Source organism: Carettochelys insculpta, chromosome 1, assembly GCF_033958435.1.
Source record: "Carettochelys insculpta isolate YL-2023 chromosome 1, ASM3395843v1, whole genome shotgun sequence".
Lineage (NCBI taxonomy): Eukaryota > Metazoa > Chordata > Testudines > Carettochelyidae > Carettochelys > Carettochelys insculpta.
Genome location: NC_134137.1, coordinates 273,122,740 through 273,137,037, shown reverse-complemented (window position 1 = coordinate 273,137,037; position 14,298 = coordinate 273,122,740). Strand labels below are relative to the sequence as shown.

The 14,298-nt window shown below is 50.7% G+C and overlaps 1 protein-coding gene across 1 annotated transcript; it reads right to left on the bottom strand.

The window, feature by feature from the left end:
• Positions 1 to 1,320: 1,320 nt before the first annotated feature.
• Positions 1,321 to 2,224, bottom strand: ASCL1 (achaete-scute family bHLH transcription factor 1). Its single transcript, XM_074983827.1, has 2 exons — positions 1,593 to 2,224; positions 1,321 to 1,398 (listed from the first exon to the last, which is right to left on the bottom strand). The coding sequence occupies exon 1, from the start codon at positions 2,222 to 2,224 to the stop codon at positions 1,607 to 1,609; it is 618 nt and encodes a 205-aa protein (XP_074839928.1). The 3' UTR covers positions 1,321 to 1,398; positions 1,593 to 1,606.
• Positions 2,225 to 14,298: the final 12,074 nt, after the last annotated feature.

Here is a 14,298-nt window from a genome sequence, read left to right as displayed (position 1 = left end):
AAACAAAGTGGCTTGTCTAGTTCGGTGGCTCTGTAGGTTTCCTTATACTTGCTTTTGACACTGTGTTATGGAGGCGGTGAGAGGCCAGGGTCAGAGCCGTGAAAATGTGGAATGGAGCGCCCTCTTTTTTGGGGTTCATTATGTTAGGAAATTCTTTAATGTGCAGTGATTTCACGAAGGACAATGAAGCTATTAATCACCCCCGAGTCTCTCGGTTTAGATACACATTTGCAACATAGAAGGGCAAGAGAACAATTGTAATACCTCTAACTCTTTGCATATATGTGTTACATCCAGCACGCATACAAATTCCGCCCCCCATGCAACCTCTCTCTAGCATGGTTATCACTTAACAGTTTTCTCTTTACATGCATGGTTCTCAATAAAATTACTTGCAATAGGCAGTCGATCAGTTGACATTTTTTTGTATAAAAAGGTTTTATTACGAAACTAGCATGTATAAAACACGGTTATACAGGACTTCTGTAAGTTTGTAATAAAACAGTAAGAAAAGGCAGTGGTTTACAGGGTGGTTTTTTTTCTTTTTCAAAAGGCAGCATATAAAAACAAATGGCTACCATTTTTGTTTGGACAATAGCTGCATAAACTTTGTTCCCTTTGAACATTGTTTAATAACATTATTAATACATTAACAAAGTTTCTATAAAGTAAGACACGTTGGTGCTAAAGTACATCTGGAGGAATTCCAAGTCCCTTACAAAACCACACACGAAAATGGCAATTGTATGGTAAAGGTAATGTTGACTACAGTCTAAATCTCAAGAGGTAATAAGCATTACATATTTCTTAAAAAAAGTCTCAAGATATACACATTTTAAACCATTTGTACAAAAAAAACCTCTATAAATTTCTCTCTTATGTACAAAAATAGCTTAATATATCCCCAAACTGGTTAGGATAGATACAAATAGATTTTCTTATAATAAAAAAATTCACAAAAAAGGGTTGGAAGCATTCTATGGTGAAAAGGGCAGGGAAAAGTCAAAGTGACGGGGGTTGGGGCAGTCGAGAGGGGTCTTTGAGTACAGCATAGTTGGATTTTAAAACCTCCGCGACCATTAGGAAACTAGTCGTGCCCATAGCGCAGTCTTTAAGGGCCACACCAGCACGGGGAAGGGAGAGAGGGGAGAGCCCCTCACTGGCTGGAGGCTAGGCAGTGCTCTTCCCTGGATGACACGCGTGTCTGAGGACGCCCGCTTCATCCTGCAGCTTTCAACCCCGTCTTGGTCTGGCGAGACTGACCGGAGTGCAAAGGCAGCGAGTGCTTCAGCCTTCCCGGGGAGGCGACGCGAGCTCCTCCCGTGGTAGGTATTTCCCCGGCCGCTGGGGGTGGGGGGAGGAATAAACTTCTTTTTCCTGTTTCTTTTTGCAACCGCCCTGCAACGAGAGAGAGAGAGAGAGACAGACGGTCAGCGCCAAGGCGGCTCCTAGGCTGCACGCTGGAGGCGAGGCGGGGGCAGAAGGCTCCCTTTGGCTCCCCTGCGCTTTACTGCCACCGCGCTCCCGGGGCCGTCGCCAGGCGGCCGGCTCCCCCCGCCCCCCGCAAGCCCACCGCCCCGGGGCGCACCCACCTGCTGCAGGCAGCTCAGAACCAGCTGGTGAAGTCCAGGAGCTCCTGCTCCTCCGGGCTGAGCGGGTCGTAGGAGCCCTCGTCGGAGGAGTAGGAGGAGACCGGGGAGCCGGCCATGGAGCTGAGGTCGGGGGAGTAGCCGGCGGAGATGGCGGGGGAGAGGACGCCGGCCTGGAAGGCGGCGCTCACCGCGTCGTGCTCGTCCAGCAGCTGCTGCAGCGCGCGGATGTACTCGACGGCGGAGCGCAGCGTCTCCACCTTGCTCATCTTCTTGTTGGCCGCCCCGTTGGGGACGTGCTCGCGCAGGGTGGCGAAGCCCAGGTTGACCAGCTTGACGCGGTTGCGCTCGCGCTCGTTGCGGCGCGCCACGGCCGCCGGCTGCTGCTGGGGCAGGCTGTAGCCGAAGCCGCTGAAGTTGAGGCGCCGCTTGCAGCGCATCAGCTCGGGCGAGGAGGAGCGCGGCCGCTTGGCGGGCTTGGGCGCCTGGCCGCCGCCGGCTGGCGAGGGCGAGGGCGAGGGCGCGCGGGCGGGCGGGCTGCAGCCCGGGGCGGCGGCGAAGAAGCAGGCGGGCGGCAGGAAGGGCGGCGGCTGGCTGGCGCCGCAGGCCATCTGGGCAGGGCTGGCGCTGGCCATTGGCAGCCGGCGGGGAGGCGAGCGCGGGGCAGCGGCTGGCGGGACGGGACGGGACGGGACGGGACGGGACGAGCGCGGCGCTGGCCCGGCCCGGCCCGGCCCGGCCCCCCTCCTTGCCCCCGGGCTGCGGGGAGGCTCGTGGCGCTCGCGTGTGCCTGGCCGAGCCCCCTTTGCGAGCCGGCGGCCGCGGAGCGTGGCTCTTATAAGGGGGCGGCCGGGGGGTAGGGGGGGGCTCCCCTCCCCGCCCCTCCCCCACCCGCCGCACACGCTCCCCCCCCCTCGGCGGGGTCCCCGCCCCCCGCCGCCGCCCGCCCCGCACACGCTCCGCACCGCGCGCCCTCCACGCTCCCCGGCTTTGCAGCGAGTGGCCGCCGGCCGGGCAGCGCCGCCGCCTGCGCCGCGCGGGGGGGGGAGGGGGGTGGGGGGTGTCTGCGCGGGCGGGGGGAGGGGAGGGGGAGCAGCCCAACCCGCACACACGCGCTGGCCCCGGCCCCGCCTCCGCTGCACCCCCCCCCCCCCCCCGCGGCCTCCAATTCATTCACCCGCCCTCTCCCCGGCCCTGCCCCGCCCGGGTTTGTTGTTGCAAGTGCGCGCGCCAGACGCGTGCCGCTCTCCCGGCCGCTGAATAAACACCCGGCCCGGGGAAGCTGCGGGGGGGGGGGGGGGGAGACCCGCCGGCTGCAGCGAGCGCTGATGGGGTGGGGAGGAGGAGGCCAGCGGGTTGGGGGCCCCCCAGGGGAAGGGGTCTCCGGCGCCCCCCCAAAGCCAAGCGGTAGTGGGGGGCAGGCAGCGCGGGGTGCGCTCGCCCAGCCGAGCAAGGGCACATTCTCCTGGCCAAGCTCCGGGGAGAAGCGGGGCAGGGAAACGCCTGGCCGATGTAGCGGGAGCGGGGACCCATCAATACAGGCACTTCGTGGGGTCGGGGAGAAGCGCGTCTGGAACTGACCAGCCTGGAGGAGAGAGGGGCTGGGGCCCGCGGGGTTTGGAAGGGGAGGCGTGGGGTGCGCTGGGGGGCGGGGCAGGTGGCCAGCGCGATCCCCAGAGAGGCTGAGCCCCCCGGACTTTCCGGGCGCGCACGGCAAGGGTCACCGAGCCCTTGAGGGGTGGAGCCGGAGTTTGGAAAGTTACCAGCCTTTTGCTAAGAGAGATAACTGTTGGCTAGCTGTGCCCTCGGCGCAGCGGGGCTGGCATTGTCTTGCAGAAAAAGGGCCTCGCAAGTGTTATTAGAGAATTGGCAGAGGGGAGTCCCAGGGAATAGAGGGTGAAGAGACACAAGGGGAGGGTTAACGCTTCCCAGCCGGATGGCTTGAGAAGCTGTTGCCTTCTTTAGGTCTTCGGGTAAAGTAAAGGTGTCTGATATTATTGCCTTCGCAGACAGGATATTGTAAGGCTTAAGTCAGTAACGCTTTTCAAACACCTTATTATTGTTTGCATTACAGTAGTAGCCACTCGGAGGCCCCAAACAAGATCGGCGCTCCTGTTGTGTTAGGCGCTGTACAAACACATTGTCAAAGAGAGCACCTGCCCTGGGGAACGTACAATTTCGGGTGCGTTCTAGGAAAGCATCACAGTTGAGGAGAGCATTTAATCGCATACATAAATCTCATGAAAGTTAATTGGAGTTAAGCAGTTGTTTAAATTAAGCACATGCTTAAGCTGCTTGTTGTGTGGGGGCCTCAGTGGGCAAGAGTGACAAAGGGCTGAAGACAAAAAAGTTGCGTTGGCTCTAATTTACAGCTGGGGAGTTGAAGGACAGAGAAATTAAATGGCTTGTCCCAAGTTACAGAGTGTGTTTATGGAAGAATCAGGAACTACACCAGACTTCCTGTGTGCCAGCCCAGTGTGGTATGGACAAGACCACCATTGGCTGGTGGAAGGTGTGGTAAATACTATCTGTTACGTCTTAGTTTATTATGAGGATGGTACAGAACCAACTTTTTTTTTATTTGCAGTGGAAAGATTTGCAGGGTCAAAAAAAGGTATCCTAAGATACCCATCTGAATCTCGGTGTTTGCAGGAGTGAACCAGCCAGAGAAGGAAGAGTAGCTCTGTCCAGCAAGGAGAGCAGCTGAAAAATCACTCCCCAATCGTTACAGTATTAAAACTGTTCTGGAAGTCGGTGGGAGTTTTAATAATGACTTCACTGACAGCTAGAACACTGCTAATAATAGAAATAAAACAAGAAAAAAGTCATTAAATAATCCAGTCCAAGGACCGTTCTCTACCGTGGATTATCTATTGTTTTGTCCGGACTCATTTTAAAATGTGAGGCATTAAAAAATAATGTGTTGATGGTTGGGACATTCCCTGACAGGATTCATTTTAAAAATTTGTTTATGATTCAGGCAAATCAGTTTGCATAAAGTCTATGCTAAGGAGCTCTTCTCCTTCTGCTGCTGCTGTTTGTCTAAACGGTAAATATTAGTAGCCATACTATGCTTTTCAGCCATACAACCTCCTTCTTGGACAGATCTCAAAGTGCTTTGCAAGCTTCCGTTAAGCTCCACACTACTTCTGTGACGTAAATCTGACATTACACCCCCAGAGGATAAGGTGCCCCAGGACCCTCCGTTGCTGCTGTCAGCAGAAGGCACTCTTCCTCAGCTGGGAGAAGCAGAAAGTTGCCCGCAGAAGTGACAACTTTTGTCACGATACTGTGGACAAATGCATTTTGTGTGTGGGCAGTCTACCGGTTTTGTGGAGAAAACAGGGGTTCTGTCTGCAAAACTCACTGGGGTAGGAGCCATCGCCGATCAGTTTGAGAAGTAGGTAAGGAAACAAACCCAGGAAGAGTCAGAGGCCAGGGAGAAAATCCTAGGCCAGTCCTACACAGAGGCAATGTCCCTTGAACTGTAGCTGGTTTCATTTCAAATGGTTCAGCTAAACCTATTCTAAAACCGCTTGGAAGCACAGCATTGACCTGCTTTAAGCACTCTGAATTGATTTTAGTAGACCCAATTTCCAAACTACACGATTCAGGTTACCTGAGGACTACTCTGTGGCTTTGAAGTGATTGAGATAGTACAACTCCATGTAGACCTGTCTCCAGCGTCTTACCTCTTTGTTCCCTGCCTTCAGCCACTAGAGCGCAAGCTGCCTGACTGGGACGGATGTAGTAGAGTACAACTCCGGTCTAATGGTTTCCTGCTGCTCTGGAGCTTGGTTTGCTTTTGGTTAAGGCTCAGATTCAAAAAAAGTGTTACCCGCAGTTTGGGCCTTTCACTGGAGGCACACACATTTTTATGAAGACATGGCCTGCCACCCATTTAACTGAGAACAGAAATCACTATGGGTATTATTAAAAAGCAGGGTCTACACTGCTGCTGAATGTTGTTTGACCTGTGACTCTTGACACCTGTCCCAAACAGAATGAGGATAATAGATCAATGGCGTCAGTTAGCGTCTTTGTAGCTATTACATGCGTACAAGAAATTATTCTTTTAATTTCCTGCACGGTTTGTGCTTCTGTCTCAGCTCTCTCAACATAAAGTTTTATCTATGCTACGTCTTCACTTTTTTTTGTACATAGTTTACTTAGATTATTTGTGAAAGTCGGATTGTGCATCCGCTGCAAAAGAAAGCACCGGGTGTGGACAAGGGACCTTACTGCTCCAGTCCCTTATCCTGAAGTCAAAGGGTGAAATTCTGGCTCTCTTGAAGTTAGTGGCAAAACTACCATTGACTTCGGTGGGGTCAGCCAGTACCTTTTCACATACACTAAAGCCAATTCTCCAAGTGGAGGAAATGGCTCAAAAAGTTGAATTGAAAATAAACGTGGTTCTCAAGTTTGAAAGACTCCGATACACTCTGGCAGGTATTTTATAAAAACAAAACAACCCCCCGAGAAAACAGTTCAGCTTCATATAGTCTTTATTGATGCTTTTCCTATTGTTGCTCCTGAACAAGGTATGGATCAACATGGGAATTTACATACTGGATTAGACTGGTCCAGTATCTTGCCGCAAACGGTGAGCATCATGTGCTTCAGGTAGGTACATAAGAAGCCCCATAATGGGACTATCACGTTAAAGAAATCCTGCCCACGAGGAAAGGGTTTTCTGAACACCCTAGTTGCTTTTGCCCTAAAACGGGCGAGTTTATATGGCTTGTACGTTTATCATTATGTGAGCGTTCATATTGTCCATATAAAGCAGTGGCTTTCAAAATTCTTCATTTGTGGGTCCCTAAATTTTTGAATGGGGGTGAAGACCCCTTTGGAAATGTTAGAGAGTCTGCCGACCCCAGGGACCTGCAATCCACAGCTTGGAAGCCACTGATATAAATGGCTTGTCAACACTTCTTAAAAAATCCCACCGAACTCTTACTCACCATGGATCAGCGTCTACACTCTCAATATCTTCCCTAAATGTGGTAATGAGGCATTACCAGCCTTATATCAATAAAGACATTATAATTAATAGTAGTGAATAATTAAAGCTGTCTCATGGTAGCGAATTCCACGTGTTAATTACGGATTACGTAAATATTGTTTGATCAGTTCAGAATGTGTTGCCTGAAATGTCATTGCATTTCCCTTTGCACGTATGAAAAGGAGAAAAAGGTCTACCCAAAAGATCTGTATGTCATATTGTTTATTTTACACATCTCAGTCTATCTAGGTCTTGTGTACTCTTAGTCATCTTCCTCCTCATTAGTCTTAATCTTTCATCCTCTGTACATATGAAAGGTGAAATAGGGTAACAAGCTCTGGACACATTGTTCAAGATGAGAATATACAAATTTCCCATCCAGTGGCACGATATTCTTTTGAGTTTAATTTCCTGTGTAATTAGAAACTTTCCTCTTCAGTAATTAACTTTCCTTCTGATTCATCCAATGACGTCACCGTCCAATGGTCCTGATATCAGAATTCAGTACAAGGAAAGAAGTCGTGACGTCAGCAGCCCTATATTGCGGCGCTGCTCAAGGCATTGCCTTCTGGGTATGAACGAGACTCCCTTTGCACACACGTTTCGGAAAGTAGCAATAACAAGACAAAGAAACAGAGGACATCTTAATAGAGGTTTAGTAAAATACACATTCCTTAAGGGGGTATCATTAATTTACTTAGAGACGCTAAACCGTAATGAAGATAAAGAATAAACCTGTGCCGTTATCTTTTCTCATTATAGCTTAATGATAAGAGCAGCTCCATCGCTGCTTGTTAGCCTCCTACAGACGATCTCTGCTTCTCAAAAGTCATTCCTTTGGAGAGCGTCATTGGAAAACATGGCATGGAAGATGTTGAGGACCAAGACACGTCATAGCGTCTGATCCGAATCTACCACTCTGAAAGGGAACGGAGAAAAACGCAAAGCTCCCGTCTTACCCGTGTCTGTGACCCGTCAGCTGCGTTTCTGATCCCTACACACCCGGGGAGCATACGCTAAACAAGTGGTGTTGGGCTTTACCCATATTGCTTTCCCAGGGTACATGTGTACAGGGCCAGGTTAAGATAGTTTCCTGTTTTCTACACAAAACCAGAAAACGTGGTACGAGGAACTTTTGAACTACCAGAAAAAGATGAGTCTAGTGTTCATGAGTTTAAAACGAGGCCCGCTGGCAATCACAGCTTTTAACCGGTCTTGTAGTACCATCTTCAGTTCATCTAGGTGTACTAGTCCAAGAGCGGGAAGTGTTGTCTCCTTGTTTTCAGAGAGATGATGGAGCGTGCTGATCGCTTACAGGTAGTTGAAAGGCCCTCACAATTTTACATATTTTTAATTTAAAAAATTGGCCAAGGCTTAGTCCCAGCACCTCTACATCAGCCTCACACCTCTGGATTTTCGTCATCAATTATGAGCGTAATAAAACGCTGGCACCTAACTGCCTGAGCCCTGGCATCTCTTTCGTTACAAGTTAAGCGCTGTCAAAGGCTTGTTGGAATATCACAATCTGACCCCTGGCATGCAGCTAATCTGGTTGAAAAAATAAGGTGCAGCCTCTTCTGTAAATCTCAAATCTCGAGTCCCAGCAAACAATTTTATAAAGGGGGGAACTGATGATGAACACAGATAAAAGGAAAACAATGGTGTCTGGGGATAAGGAAATAGGAAGGAAGATGGGTGTAGACACGGTACAACCTAGGGACGTTCACATATCTGGGGTACGATCTAGACTGTAAAAAAGAAATAACAACTAGAATAGGGAAAGGGAGAGCGAGTTTGGAGGCCTGGATAAGATCTGGAAAAGCAAAGCGGTCGGAAGCTGAGCGTCGTGAAAACGTGCGTATTCAGCAGCACGTGGTGAGGAGTGAGACCTGGGTGATAACCAAAGAATGGAAGAAAAGAATGTTGGTGTTCGTTCGAGAGGAGTTGTTACAGAAAGACCCAGAGGACAGGATGGATGCAGAAGGTCACCAACGAGGAATTATACAGGAAGGTGCAGCCGAAAGCGAACCTACTGCAGAAGGTTGTACAACGCAAGTTACAGCTCTTCGGGCATATGTGCAGAATGAAAGAGGAGAGAAGAATCAAGACCCTGGGGTTCGGCATCATGGACATTTCGAACAGGGGAGGCAGACCCCACAGAGAATGGGCAGATGATCCAGTAGATTGGTGCGGAGCTAGTCTACAGAAACTGGACAGGGAAAGTGTGAAATAGTGAAAGAGGCATCAGACACCAACGGGTGCTGAGCCCCGGGTTGTTGATGATGATGATGAGGAAATAGCTGGAAAAGATGAGTAGCGTAGGAGGCACTAATGAAAAACTACTCTAGAAACCCCGTTCCTTCCATCTCCAAAGGGTTCGCCACACAGGTAGTACCCAGTATACCGGCCCCCTCCACAAACTTGCGCTTGGGAAGGGAGGGGGGGCTTCTTGACCGGACTACAACTTGTGACCACCCCGGCCTCGGACTGTCTCTCTGCAAACCGCCCCCCCAAGCCAAACGCTACTTTCAAAACAAGATTTCAAACCTTGGCTGCTACAATACTAGCCTATTGTCTACTCGCCGATCAAGTCACTTACCAGCGTAAGGTATCGACTGATGCTAGATGGACAGCCAATAATAAATATTTGTTTCAAGGGGGGCTTTATCCCTTTACGCTGTCGCCCCGCACCTGCGGTTCAGAGTTCTTTGAGTTCTTAATTCTAACCTAATAATAAATATCCCTTCACTCTTTCACTGTTGTTTTTAATCTTGAACTGTCATTATTTTATTGTGGGTCGCTTTTTTGGGGAAATTGCAGCTCCACTCAGGCGTTTCTTTGAATCCCAGCCCCCTCGCCCTTTACTTTTCTAAGCTTTTTTTTTTTTTTTTTTAAAGGGCCATTTACGTTATGATTAAATACCTGCTTGGATAAGCATAGCGAAAGTCGTTAATCTATATAGGTCTTCAAAGAATCAATATATTCTGAACTTTTGTCGGATTTGTTACACTCCATTTTGTTACAGTAGGCGAGCTGGTCTGGACCTGGGCACATGTGTCCCCCCCTTCTCCCTAAGAGTGAAAATAAAGTAAAAGGTCTTTCATGGTAAACAAAACCAGCTTATTCTCCACATAGAACACATGAATAGCTGGAAAAAAAAAACTTACAATAAATGGTGCATTTTTTCTCTGCTGGGTATAGCATTCAAGATCAGGCCAGTATTCAAGAAGCAGTCCATTTTTTGCTCAGCAAGAGAGTTTAGAAAAGAAGCGTGGGGTCTATTCAAGGATCTTTTCCCCCTTCACAATTGCTGGGCTTTATGAAACCTATCTTCCATGCCTTGTCAGAGTATTTCTGGGGGCCAATTAGTGCTTTGTGGCCTGGCTCCTTTGCTGAATCTCGGAGCAGCAAGAAAAAGCTTTCTTGAGACTCCCCTTATTTTGACTATTTCAGTCATTACTCCGTGTAATAATTAATATGACAACTGGACGCTGAAGTTTGTATAGAAACACCTCGGCTGCAGGAGAGAGCGTGCAGTGGGTGGTAACAAAGCTAGCGATCAGACCGAGCAGCCCTACACATAAAAAAGAGAAAGGGATGAATGAAAAGAAAGAAAGAAAAGGGAATAAAGATAAATAAATAGCCGGAGCAACCCGGCGAAACATAAAACAGACTGGAAAGAAGAGAGAACCCACACACTTAGGAGGGGCGCATGGAGAGGTTAACTTTTTTGGAATATTTTTTCCGCGGAACGCTCGCTCTGTGCAGCGAGTTTCTAACTGTTGCTCGTCTCAAAGCACAGAGCAGAAAGGCTCTTACGAGGGGCCGTTTTTAAGGAGGATTTTCCCCCGCACACGCTGGAGGTGTAATTTAAGATGCCTTTCAGCAAAAGCCTCACCCTACGCAAAGAGGTTTGCTGGGCTTGTTTTAAGCGAACTGGAATTCAAGAACTGGCCATTCCAAAGCGCTTTCTGGAGACCACTGTCCCATACCGCATGTCTGATGCTTTCCCGCCGGGGAAACTCGGGCTGGCATAAGACTAACGCGTGTGCGCTCTGCCGGGTCCAGTCAAGGACGAAAAACGAGTTGAGTCTAGGGAGGTTTGCGGGCTCTCGTAGGAATATTTACTGGCCTGGACCCTCCTGGACTTCGGAGACGTTGCTTGGGCTGGCAGTTTAGAAGAGCCTCCAGCCACTCCATTAGGGCGTAATAAATAATTAGGGGTTTTAAGCATATTAGATACAGCTCATGCTAATGAGCTGCATCGGGTCTCAGGCTAACCTGAAGTGACAGTTTGCATATAAGGCGGGGGCGGAGGGGGGAGACAGCTACAACTTTTTTCGAGACCTCTCTCCCATGTGCTGCTCCTCCTCGGAGCACTGGGGGGTCCGCCCTGCAGTTTCCCCAGCCCCCACCCCCTTTTCATTTCGCTGTTGTTATTTTTGCAAACTTTGGGCCGCTTTTAGTCCCTTAGCCCCCGCCACTAGCTCACACCCGTCCAGCTGCACGCCTCCCCCCGGCCCTTTGCGGGAGGCAGGGCTTTAAAAAGGAGTGCAAAGTTGCGCACCGACAGCCCTCAGGCTGCCCTCAGATATGGCCTTTGTCTTTCGGCTGACTTTGAAAACAGCGCATCTCCTACCCCTTGGGCCCCCAGGCCGCTGCCACAGAGCACGTGGGACTCTCGCCAGCACCACACGCCCCATCCGTGTTCCCAGGACCTGGGACAGGACAGGGGCAGTTTGCCGAATTAGCTGAGGCCAGTCGTGTGTCTCTATTGTGTGGCCACGTGGCCCGTGTCCAGCAGGAGCTCCCAAAGACCAAGGCAGCCCGACTCCTGGCAGCACAGGCCGGGGGCCGTGGTGCGTCAAACACTCCCCCTCTCTTTCCCCCAGGGCACAGCGGGGGGCGCGCACACACGGTGCAGGCTGGAGCCACCCGGGTACAAAATAACCCTGCACCTCCGTGCCTTGGGCTGAGGTCAGGCCAGCCCAGAGCTTCTTGCCCTTCCCAGGGCCTTTTTGTAATAAATAAAATAAAATAAAATAAAATAAAATAAAATAAAATAAGTGCTGGTACTCAGCTGACTCCCCCAGCCAATCCTACGGCTGAGGCTGAGGAGGTTCCGGTACTCAGTACCGGCAAGTACCAGCCCCCCCTCCCCGCCCCAAAGCACTGGTCATTTCCTTGCTAGGCTTCTCAGCCCGCGACAGGTGCTAAGGGCCGGACGGGATTTGCTCCAAGATGCGGGGACTTTATTGGGTGGCCAAGTGCCTCAGACCCTTGGGGCCCGTGGGAAGAGTTCTGCCCTACCCCGGCTGCAGCGTGTGTGCCAAATGGCTGGGCTGTGATGACGCCCGTGCGGTGCCACGCTTCGCCTGAGCCCCAGGGGGTCAGTTTCCTGCCACATTACAGTACAGCGTCAGCTGGGGTGTACCGCTGTTAACGGGACGCAGAACACGCGTACCCCTGGCGTGGCTCCGTTGACCCCAGTGGGCTTGCACACCTAGGGACCTCGGCTCACTGGCGCTAGTTCCCGTTTTCAAGGCTAACCCGCAGGGCCAGCTAAGCCCGCGAGAGGGAGGGACGCAGGCAGGGCGACCCTGCAGCTCCCCGGGCGCTGGGTTTCTCCGCCAGAGAGGGGCAGCATCGCAGACCGCGCCTAAACAGCACGTGTTTTGTTACTTCCTCCATCGGTAATGACCTAGGCAGGCTCTGAGCGCTGCATTTCTTCTTCTCCTTCTCCTCTTCCGTCGGGTGTGTAAAACGCGCGCATCGCTTTAAGAGAGAGCCATCAGCATGCAGTGAAAACAGCCTATTGTCTGTGTTGTGTGTGTATTGTGTGTGTTGTGTATGTGGGTGTACCTGCAGAGACAGCGCTGAGACGTTGCTATGCACCGATTTCTCCGTTTATTGACTCAATTGACGAGAGTGGCTAGCGGGACAGTGAGATGACATTCCCTGGAGTAACCGCTAACCTTCCACTGATTAACTGCTGGAGTTTGATTCGTCCGCTCTTCTCTCCAGCTGTAATGATTTTAAAATGTTGAATTTCAAAAAATGCAGGTTGTGATCTTATGGGGACAGAGCTCCACCTACCGACAAGCTGTGGGACTGTGAGGGGTAAAGGCATCCAGAGGCACACTCAGGCACTGCTTTTGTGGAGGACTTATTTCGCTACTGAAGCTTGACTCTAATATATGATAAGTATTCATTCAGTGTTTACTTACTTTAAGGTTCGCACCCTTAAAGGCTTGGGTTGGCTCATTCTCTCACATAGTGTAGCAGGAGACAGGATATGATGAAACACGCTTAAGCTAGGAGAAATTAGTCAGGTTTTTTCAAATGAAGGCAGACAGGTCATTTATCCTGGGGAATGGGGAGAATTTGGACATTTTGGAAGGGAGGGAGTCAGCTAAAGAAATGGGTACGAGGAGTTCAGCTGAGGGCACTCTTCAGAGAGCAACAGGAAGATAGCGGTGTTACAGCTTCAAGGAAGTAACTTAAGTTTCTTGGCAGCTATTGTAATTTATTCAAATTTAGAACTTTTCAGAAATTTCAGACATTATTTCCATGAGGGGAATCTTTCTCTCCTTCCCACTGCTTCCTCAAACCATCTGGGGATGTCTTAACTTTGCAACCGAAATAGCGAGAAGAGCCATTTTCTCAAGTTCAGTTACAAAAACAATCCTTCAAGAGCTGTAATGCATGTGAATATGAGACAGTCCTTAATAAATAACATCAAACTGTGTTTTTTCTAACCTCTATTTTAAGAACAGCACACACACAATGATTTGTACCCATTAGAAAGTTTTAAGTTTCTTTCACCCCGGATTGGAGAGCAAATGAGGACAATGAAAATACTGTGCTTGGGGACAGGCTCTTAAGTTCACATCCATCCTCCACACTGAGGAGGAGAAACTGGGCAGCAAGTTCCCTGCAGGTGGTGCTAAATGTCACACCCGCTCTCCCAGCCAGAGCCAACGTGCTGGCCCCACTTGGCGAAGACGTGATACTGCTGCTGGCTCAAGGCAGCCCGAATTGCTGTGCTCCCAGGAGCAGTGGTGCATGGACGTAGAAACTGCTCAGCATGAGAACCAGCTCCAGCTTCCAGCCTGCCCATCAGGTGGCAGCAGCATGCCCTGCCATCTCCCTGCCCTGTGCGCTGCTGGTGGAGCAGGGAGCCTACCTGAGGTGAGCTCTGCAGCTGGTACTTGCCTAGGGGGCACTTGTTGTCTGTGGCAGAGGCAGGCAGGCAGAGGGGCCAATTCCCCTTCCACTCTCAACACCTATTCTGCCTTCCCCTCCCCTCTCACCCCTGGATCCACTGACTTGCACCAGCTGGCTGGAGGGAGGGAGAGAGCTGGCCGGAGGTGGCCAGTGTGGAAGACTCAGGTGGGCAGGGGAGCAAGGCCATAGAACTTCTCCCTCTAGTTCCCCCCTCCAGGGCCAGACCGCTCTCTCCTGGGGCCCAAATGGAGTCATTGCAGCTCTGGATGGTGCCACCACTGACTTCTCTGCTGGCCATTAAACCAACTTCATTTAGCTCTACTATTTCATTGGTGGCAGGGCAGGGAGCCACAGTAGAGTCAACAGGGTCAGTGTCCAATGCTGCAAGTGCAGTCAGCGGCGGCAGCGTCTGGAGCCACAAGTGGCTCCTTACAAAGCTGCATGCAGCTCTGGGGCTGCAGGTTGCCAACCCCTGTC